At 36.8% G+C, this 17,941-nt stretch overlaps 1 protein-coding gene across 1 annotated transcript; it reads left to right on the top strand.

Annotated features, from left to right (window-relative positions):
* Positions 1 to 10,403: 10,403 nt before the first annotated feature.
* LOC129248132 (TBC1 domain family member 16) lies at positions 10,404 to 16,173 on the top strand. Its single transcript, XM_054887575.1, has 3 exons — positions 10,404 to 11,364; positions 14,705 to 15,265; positions 15,330 to 16,173. The coding sequence occupies exons 1-3, from the start codon at positions 10,453 to 10,455 to the stop codon at positions 15,951 to 15,953; spliced, it is 2,097 nt and encodes a 698-aa protein (XP_054743550.1). The 5' UTR covers positions 10,404 to 10,452; the 3' UTR covers positions 15,954 to 16,173.
* The last annotated feature ends 1,768 nt before the right edge of the window (positions 16,174 to 17,941 follow it).

The raw sequence follows: 17,941 nt of genomic DNA, 5'->3' as shown, positions 1-17,941 counted from the left end.
ATTATATATTACTTTACTATTAAGAAAAAACGTATGTAAAATACGTTAATTACCAAGAAAACTAAGGTTGTAATGCCTGCTCTGTACATGTACATGTTTTTCTAATACAGGTCGCCTTAGGCAGGCATGAGCGAAGATGCAAGTCTATTTGTGCCATTAAAAAGCTTTTTATAAAAAGCATCTGCCGTTCGCAGGCGGTATATAACTACAGGTCCTTCCATTTGCCGAGAATTTTGCTGTAACTGAAATTTTCCTAATTTGTGCTTTATCCACAAATACTACATAAGAAGAATCCATTTATTGTGATCCCAAATTTGAAAAATTTTAATAACCCTAGTAAGTAGTTCTTTTAAGTTTATTTTTAAGTATTTATTTGGAAAAAGTTATTGTTTTGTATCTAAGTACTGAAAGAATAATTATTTATTGGAAGGAGCAAGTCTCAATGTATTGTTACATCACAAATAGACGTATTATGTTCTCTTGTCTTTTGAAAAGAACTGCATCGCAAGCGACCGTGGTATATTGGGAAATGATCGCCCTCATTTGAAAATTCTGTGCATTTAAATGGTTACACGAGTTTTGAGTTTTTTGCAAGCATCAACATTTTGAAGGAAACTTTCCCTTATAATTCTTAAGATTAATGGTTCAAGTCATATACCGTTTCTTTCAGATCAGCCAGATATACGCCACTTATTATATGAGTATAGTCCTCAATGGCTAGACGGCGTCGACATTGTTCTTTTTACATGGCGATCCGTTTCCAGAGAGACTTTAAGTTTTCGCCATCTATTATATTGGAGGATGGGACGTGGAACTTCAAGTGACAGGGGAAAGTTTTTGATCGTCATTCATTTGGGAATAGCCAGGACAATTTTTTGGCATGCGGTTGCAGCAGCTCATAAAAGCATAGACTGACAGGAAGGGATTTTTGGTCATATAGTCCCAAAAATCAGCATAGACAACGAAACTGCCGCTAATGCAGAGACGCTGATCGAGTGCGCCGGGGCCCGAAACATGGTAGTTTGCAGGACCAGATTTTAGCACAACTGAATTCATCAAGCTACATAGTTGTCTCCTGATCGAAAAACGCGAAACCAAATTTATCGTATTACCATAGATGAAAGAGGGGGCGTCGTAGCTGAATGTGTTGGTGCATGACTGCCAGTCCGGAGTGCATAGGTTCGAATCTCTGTGCATAAAACAGCAAATGAAAACGCTTTTTCTAATCGCGGTCACTCCTCGGCAGTCAATGACAAGCCTCCGAGTGTATTTCTGCCATGAACAACTTCTCATAAAAAACCATTTTCTGTTAGGAGTCTGCTTAAAACGACCATTTGGAATCCCTACCGTGAGTTGGGAAAGCAAGAGAGACGTGTTATCAGAAAGAAGAAACGGGAGTCCGAAATGTGTTAGCGCGAAGAGCTTGAGGTGATTGCGGAGAGGAAAAGAGTCCGAAAATTCAATGAAAAAGTTCGGTGGCTCATAAAAAGCTCTCCTGTAAGAACAAAGACGGCGTCTTGGTGGCTGATGTCCAAATCATGCGAAAGTTAGGAAGGGAGCATATCTCGCATTTTCAGACTGGTGACAGTAGTGAGTATAACAGAGATAGGGGCATATCTCTTGTTCGTTCACGACGTGACTGTCGTTCCAATACCCGACCATGACAAGGTTCGAATAGCTATAACGCGGCTAAAAAACATCGAAGCCGTGGGAGCCAACGGAATGTAAAGTAAGGTACTTACATCAGCTCCTATGCAAAATGTGGTCGGATGAATTCATGCCTGCTACGTACTACCGCAAAAGCAATCTTCTAAATATCGCGCACAAGGTTCTATCGAGCGTAACTGGCGAGTCGCAGAAATTAATCGCTCGAGAACCATTTATTATAAGAGTGTGCAATTGCTTGCATATGCCCATAATATAAATATCATTAGCCTTAACAGCCGGATTTGGTGCTAAACTAGAACAAGAGGAAGTATCACCTGTCGTCAAACCACTAGTATAAACCAGCATTAAACCCGATAATACATAATATCAGCCGTGAAACCCAACGGATAATCCCTTTTACCACGAAGTGCTACTTTGAACTAAGCAGGCAATTGAGTAGTAAAGTCCTCTCTTTACGAACAAAACCAACACTTTATAAGTTTCTGAACATGTCCGTCCCATTGCATGGCGCAGAAGCAGATAATGGTAACATCCGATGGGGGGTATTTTTTGGCCTTTGCACATTGCCGTCGGCGAGTATGTATCACAGGCGATCGGACATCGAGCTTTATAAATACATATTTGGCGCGAACACCCTTTTTTAGGTGCTTGACCGAGCTCCAGTTTCAAGCCGACTCCGAACGGCAGGTATTTTTTTTTTGAGGAGCTTTTTCATGGCAGAAATACACTCGGAGGTTTGCCATTGCCTGCCGAGGGGCGACCGCTATTAGAAAAATGTTTTTCTTAATTTTGGTGTTTCACCGAGATTCGAACCAACGTTCTCTCTCTGAATTCCGAATGGTAATCACGCACCAACCCATTCGGCCACGGTGGCCGAGCTTTACAAAGCCAAAAACAGAGCAGTTATTTTGTCAATCAAGAAGAAGTATATACTAGTCCCGATAGCAATGGCAAATATTTTCTTCGCGTGAATACAATTCAGAAGTAGCGGCAATCATAACCTATTAAACTGACGGATCAATAGATCTTAATAAGTGGCTACGAATTATATCAGTGATATCGCATATAATAGTGGAACCATGCTTGTCGGATATTTTTCATAATTAAAGCTTAAAAGCGCTTAAAAATACTTAAGAAAAAATTAAATCCGTTTGTGTTACCATTTCAGAGGAAAAAAGGAGGGGCGAAAGAATAGGACAAAGAGGAAAGGAGGGGGCATGTGAATGACGACTAAGCCATGACTAAATTACCGACTTTTGATGGCTTTATGCTACTAATGAAGCTCATCAGGCGATGATTCCTCCATACATTGACGCTAAAAAGGGGTCGAAATAGTGCCAAGTCTCACAGCATGCGTAAATATCGGGCTTAAGTCCTGTAAGAGTTCCCACTAAACTCGATAGCTGAGATTTTGTTAACCTTAAAACCGCGAGCGCCTCCAATCCACCCGAAACCAGAAGCTTGTGTACTTTTCCACCGCTCGCAGGCCAATTTGCTCATTATGAGCTTCAATCTTTCACACAGTCTTATCGTCTTGGTCAAGTGGAGGGATATGACTCCTCGTCAGAAATGAGTTGCTCCAATTTAGAAAAGAGCATTCCAAAACGGTTGAAATGTGATTTCAACGAGCTGGAAAGCACTCAAACTTATTTTCGTAATGTATATACACTTTCCATAAAAAGTATTCGTACACAAAGAAATGAAAGCAACATATTAAGAAATTCATTGTAAAAAAACTGAAACATTTTAATCTTTTATGAGAAATGTTTAGTCAGTAATTTTTCTACAATTTCGGTTTTATTTTGTTTTAGTTTGTAATTGATTTTGCTGTGACTACATTACTTTGGAGTTATTTTAAAGTTTTTATGTACAAGAAATAGTGATTGCCCACAAAACTAAGGAAATTAGTATTGGCGAGAGAAAAATTATCCTGAAACTTAAAAATTAACGTAAATCTTCCCGCGAAATTGGGCCAATTAAAGGAAGAAGTCACCCTTCTGTGCAGTATGTTGTGCAAACTTACAATATAACTGGTTCAATTGTATCAAAACTACGTTCTGATCGACCTAGTAAACTGGCCTTACGTGAAAAACGACTATATTGCAATTTGTGAAAAATAATTCTCGAATTACGACTTCTCAAATGTGTAAAAATTATTTCAAATTCCTTTGACAAGCATGTGCACGACGGTATTGTACATAAAATACTAAAAAAAAATGGGTGTCGCGGAAGTGTAGCACGTAGAAACCGTACATATCCGAAATCAGCAGAAAAAAATGCATAAATTTTGCAAACGAATATGTTAACAAGCCTCCAGAATTTTCGGGACGTGTTCTATTCTCGGATGAAAGCAAATATTGCATATTTGGCATTAACCCTAGAATCGTAATATACGTAAATTTTACGTGTATGTCGCAAAAAAAAGTCAGTTACACTTTACCGTTTGGCGCTATCGCTACGACCTCTTGGCAGTGCTTCCTTTATTTTATTGTTGCATTAACAAGTGTATCATAAATCAGTTGTTACTTCGCGTTTTGCTTTAATCGTTCTTTAAAAAAAAGTGTGTACGTAAGTTTTACGTGGTCTTGTTATTAGCGTATAAATATTTGTAAATGAAATTTATGCTCCGTGCGGTTTTCAGGAGAAATAAAAGAAAATAATGGAAAACTCAAGTCGTTGCCTTGCGGATGCAGAAATAGAAGCCCTCCTGGACAGTATTGACAGCGATGTAAGCTTCACTGAGGACAACCTTGAAGAGGAAGTTGATTTTGACAGTAAAGATAGTTTGGAGGATCCAGACTACTCTCCTGAATTCCAGGAAAATACTTTTGAAGAGGAACTGATGAAAGCCGTGGAGTCCGCTCAAAATATGGCATCTGAAAAAAAATAAAGGTCCCCCGGCAAAAAATCAGACGTCAGCACCAACTGTGCACCTACAACTAAATGACATTGAAGATGTATCCAGTTCTAATCCACTTTTGGGAAGGAATGGTCATGTTTGGAGTAGCAATCCAGTGCATCGTAGTAGCGGAAGAGCAATGGCTATGAATGTTGTTTATATTCGACCAGGTAAATATTATAAAAGCGGATGTTTTCTAAACACTGTTATTAAAACAAAACATAAACTAGGTCCATATCCATTTTTTTATAATTCACTTTAAGAAACATACAACTTTGTATTTTCAATAAATAAAATCAAAACAGAAAATATATAAGTTTTTGTTGAACATTTATTTTAAATTTTTGTGTTGTACGTAAAATTTACGTATATTAGCATTAACGTAGGGTAAAACTATCTTACGATTCTAGGGTTAAAGGAAGAAAACTAGTGTGGTGTAAGAGCGGTACCGCACTCGAAAAAGAAAATCTTGTACAAACTGGAAGCATGGCGGGGAGGTGTGATGGTCTGGGGGTGTATAGCGGTGCAAGGAGTTGACAAACTTGTGTTTATAGAGTTATCATTGGATAAATTTTCTTATTTAAATATTTTAAAGACTAGCATGATGCAAAACGTTTAATAGTTAGAGCTTGGTGATGATTTCTGGTTTCAGCTGTACTGCTTTTTTTGTTTTTGATTGTTATATAGTATTTGTTTATTTATTTCCAGTAAATAATATTAAATACTAAAATAAGCAATAGTATGTAATGATGTGTCATACAATGCCTTCAGCCGAGCTCTCGAGTACCTAGTACATTATCTGATATCCAGTAACTTGGATGAATAATAAAATAATGAATTATGTTTTAACTTAAAAGTTATTAGAATCTTACATTGCAGGGGAAAAGGGATCCAAAACGATGCATAGATGAATTTTTATAATAAAAGCTTCAAAAGGTGTGAAAGAAATCCTCACAAAAGTTTAATACATTGCTATTTTTACATACCTATGCCGAAGATTTGACGGAAACCTTTCTTCGTAGAAATGGAAAGCTCATGGGATCTTCTCGATTTGAGGGTTAATGTGATCGGTATACTTGTAATATAAAAACGTATTAGGGTGGATACCGAGATATTTGACTCTCTCGGCGGTCTGCATAGGGATTCTGGTTTCTTTCGATATTATGTTAAATTACAAATTTTCCAGTTTTTTACGATATTTGAGCTACATTTTTTTATGGAGAAAGAAAAAATTTCAAAATTGTTCTGGTTCCTATTGCCATTTGTTTTTGATAACATTGCTTATGGGGGTGTTGAGAATTTTGTTGTTGCGTAGTTGCTCGCCATGGCACATAAATATAATACCTTCTCATATCATTGTCGACAGATACTGCATCTTTGCCTTGTATACATATATCTTTTTGGAGCTCCAAATATATATGAACCTGGTTCCTGGCGTTAAGCGGACTCGATTGTCTGAAATGTAAGAAATTAAATAGTTCAGATATTAGGCCTCTTCTATTCGCCATTTCTCCGCTCGCTGTTTCTATGATCGAATAACTTGACGAAAAATTTGCATGCGAAAGCAAGAACAAAGTTATAATACGTTCACATATGCATTAATCAGCTATAAATCCACCAAATTAATCTACCCCTTCACATATGGCAAATTACCTGCAAAATTGACAATCAGGTTTCAGTACTGCTTTGAGATGTTTTTCTTCATTGAAATTATTTTGGTGGAATATTTCGGTGTTTTTGGTTTCTTTAATTATTATTAACGATATGAAGAAAATACAGGGAGAAGTAATTGCGCAATTCGCTGCTAATAATAAGGGGCATCCGTATGCGACGTTTACTGAGGTTGCAAAAAATTATGACAGCAATACGCATGAGAAATTCTATATTACATTTTATATAAGTAATAAGAGGACAAAACGTTTATGGACATACGCTTTTTTCTGTAAAATGAATCCATAGTTAATAAAATTTAACAAACATTTTATTAGAATTATGTTTACAGACCTGTTTTCTTGCCCGCCATCCATTTCATTTCGTTTTTATTTTGATGTTTCTCCTTACATTCGTAATAATAATTTTCGATAACACAGAAAACAAAAGGTTGTATGTCAAAAAGTCTAGTTATTATCTAAGATTATTTTATAATCTCATATTTTAGGAGGGCAATTTTGTATGGGAAATCGCGCTTTTTAATTACAGATTTTGAGTTAAGCGCGAAAAAATAGAGCATCTACTTATATGTGAACGTATTATAAGATTCGCCCCTGCCTTACAAACACATGTAATTTAAGGCAGCTCTATTTCCGCGTTGCCAAGATATGTTTACTTATACGAGTTGCTTCATATTCCACTTCGCCACTTCTAACTCTTGGCGAAAAAAAGAGACCTAATATTTATGAACATTTTGTAGATTGAATGAATAGAAAATGCAATTTCGTTGTAGATACGAGTGTTTTGGTATATGCTTTCATAGCCATTGTGAGAAATAAAATTTATTAAAATAAAACTATTAAAAAATAAAAGGCATTTCATGGTAAGCATCGATAATTTTCCGTTATGCTTAAATAAATATATTAGAACGAAAAAGGTCTATAGAAAGTAATACTGAAAAAAAATTTATAAAAGGAAATAAGAATATTTTTTGTGTATACATGACTAGCGTATACCCTTTTTATTTCTGAATTAACATTTCCAAGAATCTTTCCATCGTATAATGAGAAGAATTCAAGAAACCTTTTTTATCATTTGTACCTATGTGCACTGTTTTAATAAACATTTGCATTAGATATTCAATGTTTTCCACATGAAGTGCAACAATAAAAATTTCATTAATGCTAAATAGTTGATTTTTTAAGTATTGCCTGAAGAAGTCAGACAGGCCTGTTTCCGCAATAAAAAAAGTACACCAGAACCAGGCGAAACAGAGAGGCAGAGCTGGAAGCCGACAATTTCAGGTAATCCCAAAGCAAAATGGGGGGAACTTCGGAGTGATCTAAACAGTGACTCTAGAGTCCCACATCTAGTCAGCGATGCCATCAACAACATCATAGGCACACACCCTTTGCTGCACGGGGATCGAAACTTTCAAAATGACGAGAAGCCTCCGCCCTTCACTGAAGAAGAGCTTAAAACGTCGGCGAAGCTGATTCTTACTATAGATTAATGGTTTTAAAGGGACTTCGGGGAAGGGGGCCACAGGAAGGTAAGTGACTTCAGGTGCATATACTACGAATCCCCGAGCGATGACGATGAACACACGTTCTTTATTTGTAGACGTGGGTGAATAGAACTCTTCCATTTCATGGACGTCATTCTGTACCCTCCCGGAGTAATGCAGAAAGTAGTCCGGGGAAGGGAGTCTTCCCAGAAGAGGACAAGGGATTGCTTTAGTGGCCACGCCACTCAACACAGTAAACGACGATCGCTGTCGTTTTAAACCCTACCTCACCCACCAAAAAAAATGGCTGACAAAATTTCCACATTTTTCTGAGGTCCTGCGTATATCAATACAATGTTTTATATATCTACATATATAATAGTACAGTGTATACATCCAACGTGTTCACGTTTAATGCACCTTTTTAAACGTCTTTGAGAAGTCTATATATATTAGATCTAATTGGGGATGCTTATAATCGCTTTTATTATTTTATTAAGAACTAGAACTAAATTAGGACAAGCTGATCTACCAGGCAAATAAAGCTGGCATTGTCTGAACATTTCTGAGATAACAAGGTCAAGCGATAAAAATAGCAAATTCTAAATTGTTGTGAGAAAAAGTCCTCAATGTCTGTTTTAGGACTGGAATTATACTTCAAAACTAAAAGCCGCGCATCAGCCAAAAATTTTAAAAATTTTGGTAGTTTCTAAGTTTTGGAGAGGATAACACTGAAACTGACGTAGAGTCATAGTTTAGGTCAAATTACAGTGAAATATAGGAGGGGCCCACTTAGGCCTAGAGGCCCATTGTGATACCACTTGGCTTGGGCACAAGTCTCCCCCTCTGATTCCCGATGTGGTGAAACCATTTGTTTTAAGCCCCATCTTTTATCTATAGTCCTTTTGCAAGTATATAGGGCAATGAGTGTTTCGTTTCTAATTTTATATATATATATAATTGGCGCGTACACCCTTTTTGGGTGTATGGCCGAGCTCCTCCTCCTATTTGTGGTGTGCGTCTTGATGTTGCTCCACAAATGGAGGGACCTACAGTTTCAAGCCGACTCCGAACGGCAGATACTTTTATGATGAGCTTTTTTCACGGCTTCACCGAGATTTGAACCTACGTTCTCTCTTTTTTTTACGGTCTAGAATAATTTGCCTCAGTAGTGTAAAACCAGCTCCATTTAGGGAAGTGGCCTTCAAACCGGGTATTATATATTTGTTGGTGAATATTACTATTCCTGTCTGTTTGAGGTTGGAGGGACTTACAGTTTCAAGCCGACTCCGAACGGCAGATACTTTTATGAGGAGCTTTTTTCACGGCTTCACCGAGATTTGAACCTACGTTCTCTCTTTTTTTTTACGGCCTAGAATAATTCCGAGGTACTTTGCCTCAGTAGTGTAAAACCAGCTCCATTTAGGGAAGTGGCCTTCAAACCGGGTATTATATATTTGTTGGTGAATATTACTATTCCTGTCTGTTTGAGGTTGACACCCAGTCCACTCTTCTTGGACAAGCTATCCAAAATGCACATAATGTTTTGTAATAGTTCGTTTAAAACTTTGAGATGCTTTCCTGACGCTGTTAATGCAATGTCCTCCGCATAAGTGATGACATTATAGGCATTATTTTACAATCTGGAGAGCAGGCTGTTTACAGTAAGATTCCAGAGCAGAGAGGACCCCTTCCTGAGGTGTGCCTCTCACAGCCTACCTAGTAGAAATGGTTACCCTGTTCTCTCTTGTTAAAAAATTCCTCCAGTGGTCTACCAAGGCCCGTCTGAAGGAGGACCCTAATGACAGCTACTGGGTAGAAGTTGCTGAAAGCTCTTTCTATATCGATACCTAGTGTTAATTCCTTGCAAGGAAGTCCCCTTTCTTTTTCCCCCACTATGCACGTGTCGTTAGAGTATGCCGGCTGCCACTGAAATGTAATTCGGGTAGACTTGTTTTCGGATGTCCACGTCCAACAATCTCCCTTGAATTTTGAGAAAAAAGAAAACAAGGGTTACTGGCCTAAAATCGTTTGGTTCCATTTGAGGGGTGTTACTTCCTTTGGGGATGAAAACCACTCTTGCCATAGTATGTTTCCTCTCAGCTGGAAAGATGCTATCTAATACGGAGCTGTGTATGGTTAAAGACCTAAAACCCATGCTCCAACTATGAACTACAATATGTGCATAGTTTTTTTTTTTTGTTCTGTCGTTCTTCTTAAAAATGCTTAGTTCATCTTAAAAGAGGTTATCTAGATGCATCTATAAATAACTTAATCTTTTTGATCCGGTATTTATGCATTGAATAAAGCGATTTCAATTCATCAGTCAACGATGAGGAATCGTAAAAAGAATTGAAAGTCAAGAAATAAATTCTTCAATTCCATTACCATTACAAAATATGATTCCTTGTAATGGAACTGAAAAAAAAAATAATTTTTATTTATTTATTTCTGAGGAATTGAAAAAGTAATAAATTGCGTTGATTGAAGGAATCGATATTTAACTGCAATTCTTAAGAACCAAAGCAGAAAACAAGTATGCTCACTGAAAAAGTTTTTGATTCGAGCACAGTGTTTTTATTGGAAATGCATGCATTTATGGAACCGAGTATAAATAGAACTGAATACTTTTGACTTCGGTGCCGTGTATCGATTAATTCTTAAAAGTATCGACTCGTCAAACTTGTAACAAAGGTTTTAATTATCGAGCTGTTAAGCATTATAAGATATGTCTATTGTAAATATAATAAAAAAAGCGTCGACTCTTATTCTGGGTGAGGATAAAATAAGTGAAAACATCGATGCTTATGAAGACAACGAAGTACTGTTTTGTAAAAACAATGTTTGTATTCACCCACCGGTCGCAGTTCGACGCGAATCTGAGCTAATTCATTATCCAGGTTATTTGACAGTAACTACGAAAACGTTCGTGGATCAATTTAATGAAGCTCGTCGCTCAACTTTGTTGCTCACCTGGATTCCAAATTCATCGCTCTGCAAATCGAAGTCAAATGAAAATGAAATGTATAAAAAGAGCAAAAAGTTCGAAGTGGGTGGGCCACTTTCTGCCCTTAGTTTAAGTAATTCAAATGAATTAAGTGAATCAAAAGAAGAAAAAATAACGTATAGCGACCAGAAAGTTGAAATAGATGGCCCAAATGTGGATATTCAAGAGTTAAAAAATGAGTTGCAACCCCTTTTGGGCGATCATGTTAACTCGATGCGTGATATCAACGCATTACTTAATAGAAGCCACATAACGTCTGTTAATATAACGATTTCTAATCCACATATTGAGAACACAAATGTAAAGCATTCTATAAACAGTGTAGTAACCGATATAAATAAAGTATATTTCCAACGTGGATATTACTTATGCGATGACGTAAATCTCTGCTGTGCGACCTCAGAATTATTTTCATTGCAAAATAATGTCGACGTCGGTGACAAAAGTTCCACTCCATTCCCTCGGAATAATTCTATTTGTCGACGATTTTCTGTTGATCTAAGCCAAATGCGTTCACTACGTTTATTTTTCAGTGATGATAATTGTACATCCGGACAACTCGTAATTGCATCAAGAGAGTCGCAGTATAAAATACTTCACTTTCATTATGGTGGCTTAGATCATTTGGCTCAGGTACTTACGCATATACATAAATCATAATTTATGATGTTAATAGTTATAATGTCATTTAGTATATATATGGAACAAGTAAAGAATACGCTCCGTTTCGCTAGGAACAAACCAATGAGATTCCATAGAACTTTTTATGTTAATTAATTAATTACAACGGTACGTGCGTAAATTAAAAATGAAGGACATATCGAAGGTCAAAAGTCAATTATACGCATTTTAAAAAAGTAATATCTCAAAAACTGCTCGGCCATTTACATAACCTAGTGCATCATTGGAAAGGTAGCTTAAGTATCTCTTTTTTAGTTTTTTTGAATTTTTATAAGAGGACCTGTAGAGAAGTTTTTCAAGAAATATATTACTTGTAGAATTTTCTAACTCACTCACTCTTTTTTGACACGTTGTTGTTGTAGCAGTGTATCAAACCCTGCCAGTGCAGTGTATTCCCCGATCGTCATCTAACGGTAAGCCCATAAAACGTGCTGTTTCGACGAAATGGGTACAGAGGGAGAGGGGGTTAGGTAAGTGGGTTTAGTGAATAGGTGGTTAGTTTTTTGCGGGGTACCTTCGCATGCTGGACATGTATACAGTATTTCAGGGTCGATTCTGGATAAGTAGGAACTTAACCTGCTACAATATGCAGAACGTTATTAAGATAAAGTTGCGTGGATTTCAGAAGGCGCGGCTCTCCATGGCAGTCCGTTCTACGTACAGGCAAGTTTTGCAAAACAGATAGGCGCATTCAGCACAGTAAACAACGACTCCCCCAGCAGTAGCAGCATAAATATTTCCCATATTTGTATGGGGAATGCTGTTAGAGTGACGGTATTTAGCCGGATATAAATCTGGGTTGTTCCGGCAAATTAGAGCCGACTGTCGTATTACAAGACGGATGCACAAATATGTTTTGGCCAAGGACTGTTGGCTTACATGATTTTACAACCTCTTCATGGAAGAATGTAAAATCTGCCATCAAACAGAGGTCGTATCGCTTGATATCTCTCCTGTCCATTCTGCGGATACTAAAGGGTGGTTAAGTTTCAAGGGCCGGTTTTGATTTTGAATAGAATACAATTTTTTTAAGAAATTATTGTCATTTCTCTTTATTATGATAATATTGGTATGGCTCAATTACGTATGGAACAAAATATCGGCTAAATGGCCGGGGCCTCGGCGGCACACCTCCATCCGATGATCCAAATGTTCGATGACGCTGAGGCTTAATTGAGATTCTATGCCGTTAATGTGCCGAATTATCTCATCTTTTAGCTCTTGAATTGTTGCTGGCTTATCGACGTACACCTTTTCTTTCAAATAACCTCAAAGAAAGAAGTCCGACGGTGTCGTTGACGTTTAGGTGTAGTTCACATTCAACATCGGCCCTTGAAATATAACTACCCTTTAGATGGCATTAAGGAATCTACTCTCCCGCCGGGATTGAAGAGGTGGTCCGTCACTCGACAGTAACATTTCGAGATCAAACCAGAGGAAGGTAAATCAAGGGGTGTCGCAGGTTCTTTTCAACTTCTATGTTTCGAAGCTTCTTCGACTACCAGAGGTAGTTCCACTGATCTCATATACTGACAATGGCACTATAAAAGCGTCCAGCATAGTCATACATGTTTTGTGTTTAGAATTTAACGACTATCTCTCCAGCCTTTCTCATTGCGAGGAACCTCCAACCGGTCCGATGACGACCGGTGACTACATTGCACCGACAAGTCTTGATGAACTGCTTCACTCTTAAGAGCTCTTTAATTAACATGAGTAATGGTTTTTGTTGTGGTTTGATAGACAATTTACAAACATTTTTTTAAGATTCAATTTCGATTTTGGTTTCATCAATATTACTTTTTCTGAGGCGGGAACAATATGAAAATTGATAGTGCTGATTATACAGGCTGGGTTCGTATCGTTCGCGCCAGCAAAGAGGAGGGTTGCAGGGTTGTATGTATGTTTTTAAATTTCATATTCGCAGCTACGATGGATTCTAGTGAAACTTCCAGCAATGTGAAACTTTTTGTACATAAACATTACTCGTAGAGTTAATGTAAAATAGCAATATTATAATTTTTTCTGTTTATTTGATGTTTTTGATTTCACTATCAGTTTAAAAAAGCGGCTAAACTTTTCATTATAGCCACAAAGTATTTGGATGGTGGGCGGCGAAGGATGGGGCGTGCACACCATTTGAACCATACGAACCTACCATTCAATTTATGAAAGTCCTAACCTTCTAAGGTCCATGAACTCGCAGAAAACCCGCAAAAAGCAACGATTTTTGACAATTGTATTTGCTTATGCTGAAATATCGAATTAAACTATAACAATCATTTAGCCAAGATCTTAAAATTCATAATGGATAAAACAAACTTTAAACTTGAAAGATTTTGTGAATTTTGGAACAAATTAACCCCGGAAAAAATTAAGGGAAAATGAAGGAAGAATAAATACCTCCAGACAATCAAAATTCGTAAATTCAAATGCAAAATTTTCAAATATATTAAATTATTGTTTTAGATAAAAAAGCACCGAAGGCGAAAATTTAGAATAGAAACTAGTGCGATTTTTTACTATGAATTTTCATTAATTACATAGAATATTGTCACATACATATATGTACAAGTATAATATGTAAATCCGGAAAATTTAAATAAACGAATAATGTTGCTGTAGTCCGAGGATCATAACCCTCAATCAATAAAACTCTCCTTCCTCTTACCGCAGTATTATTTCCTGCCGCTTTAATAACACAGTTTTTTCTAAAATAGCATTACAAAAATGTTTCCCTTTCGGTTGACTGGGCGTTTCCTAAGGTAATTCTTTTCTCAATATCGTTCCTTTGATAGTTCGTCCCGCACATTTTCTTTGTGCGGTATTACGAACGTTTATAAGAATAATAAAATATAAAGTATTATTTAGTAAAACAAGCGTTTAATCAATACGGTGTGTTATTAAAAAAAATAAGTGTATGTAATATGAATTTTTTAAAAGTTATACAAAAAATAGGCATTTTTAACGTTAAATTTTCATATTCATTCCTATTGATAAATTTAAATAAATGCCATAAATTAAAAAGCTGATATATTTGTTACATTTCTGTGTAATAATTTTTAAATTAGGTCCATGCATTTAGGTATTATAAGCAAAACCTTCATGGCCATAATGGAAAGCCAACCCAAAAAATCCGACAAAGAATTAAAAAAGGTGTGAATATATTTAAAAATAAAAGTAACAAAATAATATTTAAAAATAAAAAATAAAAAAAATAAATTCGATATTTCAATGTGTCTAATTAACTGTATTTAATTTAAGAAAATAATATTCTACAATATATTTGCAGGTTCTTCACCAGTGGCACTGTTTTCTACATAACATCGCATTTACACCTGGACAAAAACAACAGAATTTACCGTATCGCCAATTTATGGTATGTCGCCCAGAGATAAAGAAGAGTGAACTGCATCCCGATGAAGGTGGCGTTAGAAAAATTACCACAAACTTTTTTTACGGAACTTTGCTAAATATAAAAGGGCAAATAGAAGATGACTTACTTCTTCGCAAGTGCGTTTTTTTTGGAGGCTTGGAAAAAAGTTTACGAAGAACTATTTGGCCATTTCTATTAAAATGTTATTCTTTTTCATCCACATTTGACGACAGAGCTGTTCTAATGGATATTAGAAAGCAAGAGTATGACGAAATAACTCGAAAACGTTTATACTCAATGTCCCCAGAAGAACAAATTCATTTCTGGAAATCAGTGCAATGTGTTGTGGAGAAAGACATTGCAAGAATAGACCGCACAAATGTATTTTTTTGTGGAGAAGATAACCCAAACAGAGAAATAATGAAAAATATTCTGCTGAACTATGCATTTTATAATGCAGGAACAACTTATTCTCAGGTAATTGCTATTTTGTTATTTTGTGTTTATCAACCAAATAATTTGTATTAATTGCATTGTATAGGGAATGAGTGACCTATTAGCTCCAGTATTATGCGAAATACAAAATGAATCGGAGACGTTTTGGAGCTTTGTGGGCTTACTACAACGTTCCTTTTTTGTATGTGCACCTACGGATGTAGATATTGATCGAAACTTAAACTATTTGAGGGAACTCATCCGTATTATGCTGCCCTCCTTCTATGAACACTTAAAATGTCATTCCAGTTCAATGGAGCTACTGTTTTGTCATCGGTGGTTAATTTTATGTTTTAAACGTGAGTTCACTGAATCAGTGGTTATCCGAATGTGGGAAGCATGCTGGACGAATTATCTTACGGACTATTTCCATTTATTTCTGTGTTTGGCCATTATTGCCGTTTATGCTGATGATGTAGTGGCTCAGGATTTACGTGCAGATGAAATGTTGTTTCATTTTAGCTCGCTGGCAATGTATATGGACGGGCAGTTAATTCTTCGAAAAGCTCGAGGTCTATTATATCAATATCGCCAATTGCCAAAAATACCTTGTACCTTGAGTGGTTTGTGTAAAAGATGTGGGCCCGGTATGTGGGACGCCGAGCACTGTCCAGCCTTGGAGTGTGTTGGCCATTCGGACGAAGATAAGTGCCCATTGGATATTGACTAAACTATCTACTATATATGCCATTCCACGCTGTTGAATTCTAGTCATAGCTTATGTATGTTTGGTTTTTAATCTTTTAGACGGCTTAAATTATAGATAAATAAATTGGATATATAGCCTTATAAAGCATTTAAATGGATTTGACGCTTTTGTGACGCTAACTTTGTATTATTTAAATAATAAATTACAATTACTTTTTATTTTAAGAAGCAAGAGCTTATTAATTAATAAAAAATCTACAACTGTAACTACCACAGTTGACTTATGAGTTGTTATTATTTGTAAATATTTTATTTCTATAGTACGAAGTATATGCACCATACATGCATACATATGTATATATATATATATATATATATAATTGGCGCGTACACCCTTTTTGGGTGTTTGGCCGAGCCCCATCAACGTCTTGATGTTGTTCCACAAATGGAGTGACCTACAGTTTCAAGCCGACTCCGAACGGCAACTATTTTTTCTGAGGAGCTTTTTCATGGCAGAAATACACTCGGAGGTTTGCCATTGCCTGCCGAGGGGCGACCGCTATTACAAAAATGTTTTTCTTAATTTTGGTGTTTTCGCAGAGATTCGAACCTTCGTTCTCTCTGTGAATTCCGAATGGTAATCGCGCACCAACCCATTCGGCTACGGCGGCCGCCTGATCATAGTTACATTAAGAAAATTGCAATATTCAAGATACACGTATTTTCGTGAACGAGTTAATCTCGCACTAATTGAACTGAGTCACTTGGAATAATTAAAGCCGAATGTGTCCCGTTTGAACCTGTTTTGAATTTAGCGCCTCGTTTTTGTTGTTTCCAGATGACATGTTTGAACAATAGGGTATAGAAAATTACATGGAAGAACAACGCATGGAAACTCGGAAAACTTCTTACAAAATAGGGAAGGGGACTTTATGGTCGAATTTGATGAATTTCGTCCGTTAAAGATTCGTAAAGGAAGGCAATACAAAAAACGCGCGCAAAAAAGACGAAAGAAAGTGACTTGTGTTAAATTTCCAGTACTCAGTTTGTACCTATTTCTTAAAGAAAAGTTATAACAGCAGTACACACTGAAATTAAAATTAAAAAAAACAGGTTAAATGTACTAATGCATTAATTTTAATTAATTTTTTTTTATTTTCTAAACTTTCTAAAGTAGTTGGAAATTAATCGTTGTGCATATTAGATATTCATGGTTAGAAATTAAAGAGGCTGTTGCCTTGCATTAATGAATGCTTATTAGAGAAGCACAAGGTGGTCCAAGGATATAGAACTTACCCGATGTATTCAAAAAAAATACGGTAAGCCCGGCCGGGTACTTTAGGAAAGTGCGCGAAGTAACAGAGGCCATAGGTGTGTCGACCGAAACAGTAATTAATATTTTACCTGATAAGTTGGCGATGGAAAAATTGTCGGCCCGGTGGGTGCCGCGATTGCTCACGGTGGACAACAAGCGGATGCGGCTTTTAACTTCAAAGCAGTGTTTGGAGCAATTTAAGTGAGGTCAGAAGGAATTTTTGCAGAGTTGTCGCCGTTTTGAAATCTGGGTGGTTTATCATTACACACAAGAAACTAAGCAACAATCAAAACAATGGCTTTCTCCCGGTGAATATGGTCCAAAGAAGGTGAAGGGGACTGTCGGCCGGAAAGGTCAAGGCGACGATTTTTTGGGATGCGAACGGCGTCATCCTCATGGTTTTTTTAGAAAAAGGAATAACGATTACTGGACAGTACCACAGTGAGTTATTCGACCGCTTTCACAAAATTACGCACCAACACATTCATCCGGAGTTGTCGCCGCCAAACTGGACTTTACTTTGTTCCCTAACATGAAGAAATGGGTCGCGGGAAAAAGATCCTATGGCCAATACAAGCGTAATATACCCATTAGCCTGGGAATTTTGGACAACCGGAGACTTACCTGATAAAGCAGGCAATTTGGAACGCATGCCACATCACGGCTCACAAAATTTAGAATATTTAAATCTAATG

This window comes from Anastrepha obliqua, chromosome 5 (assembly GCF_027943255.1).
Source record: "Anastrepha obliqua isolate idAnaObli1 chromosome 5, idAnaObli1_1.0, whole genome shotgun sequence".
NCBI lineage: Eukaryota > Metazoa > Arthropoda > Insecta > Diptera > Tephritidae > Anastrepha > Anastrepha obliqua.
This window is presented reverse-complemented; position numbering and strand designations above follow the sequence as displayed.

What these genes read in the sequence shown, in the direction of transcription:
- LOC129248132 (XM_054887575.1), top strand. Translation starts at nt 10,453, where the DNA reads ATGTCTATTGTAAATATAATAAAAAAAGCGTCGACTCTTATTCTGGGT. An exon ending in GCTTAGATCATTTGGCTCAG is followed by an intron (nt 11,365 to 14,704) that starts GTACTTACGCAT and finishes ATATATTTGCAG; the next exon opens with GTTCTTCACCAGTGGCACTG. An exon ending in CAGGAACAACTTATTCTCAG is followed by an intron (nt 15,266 to 15,329) that starts GTAATTGCTATT and finishes TGCATTGTATAG; the next exon opens with GGAATGAGTGACCTATTAGC.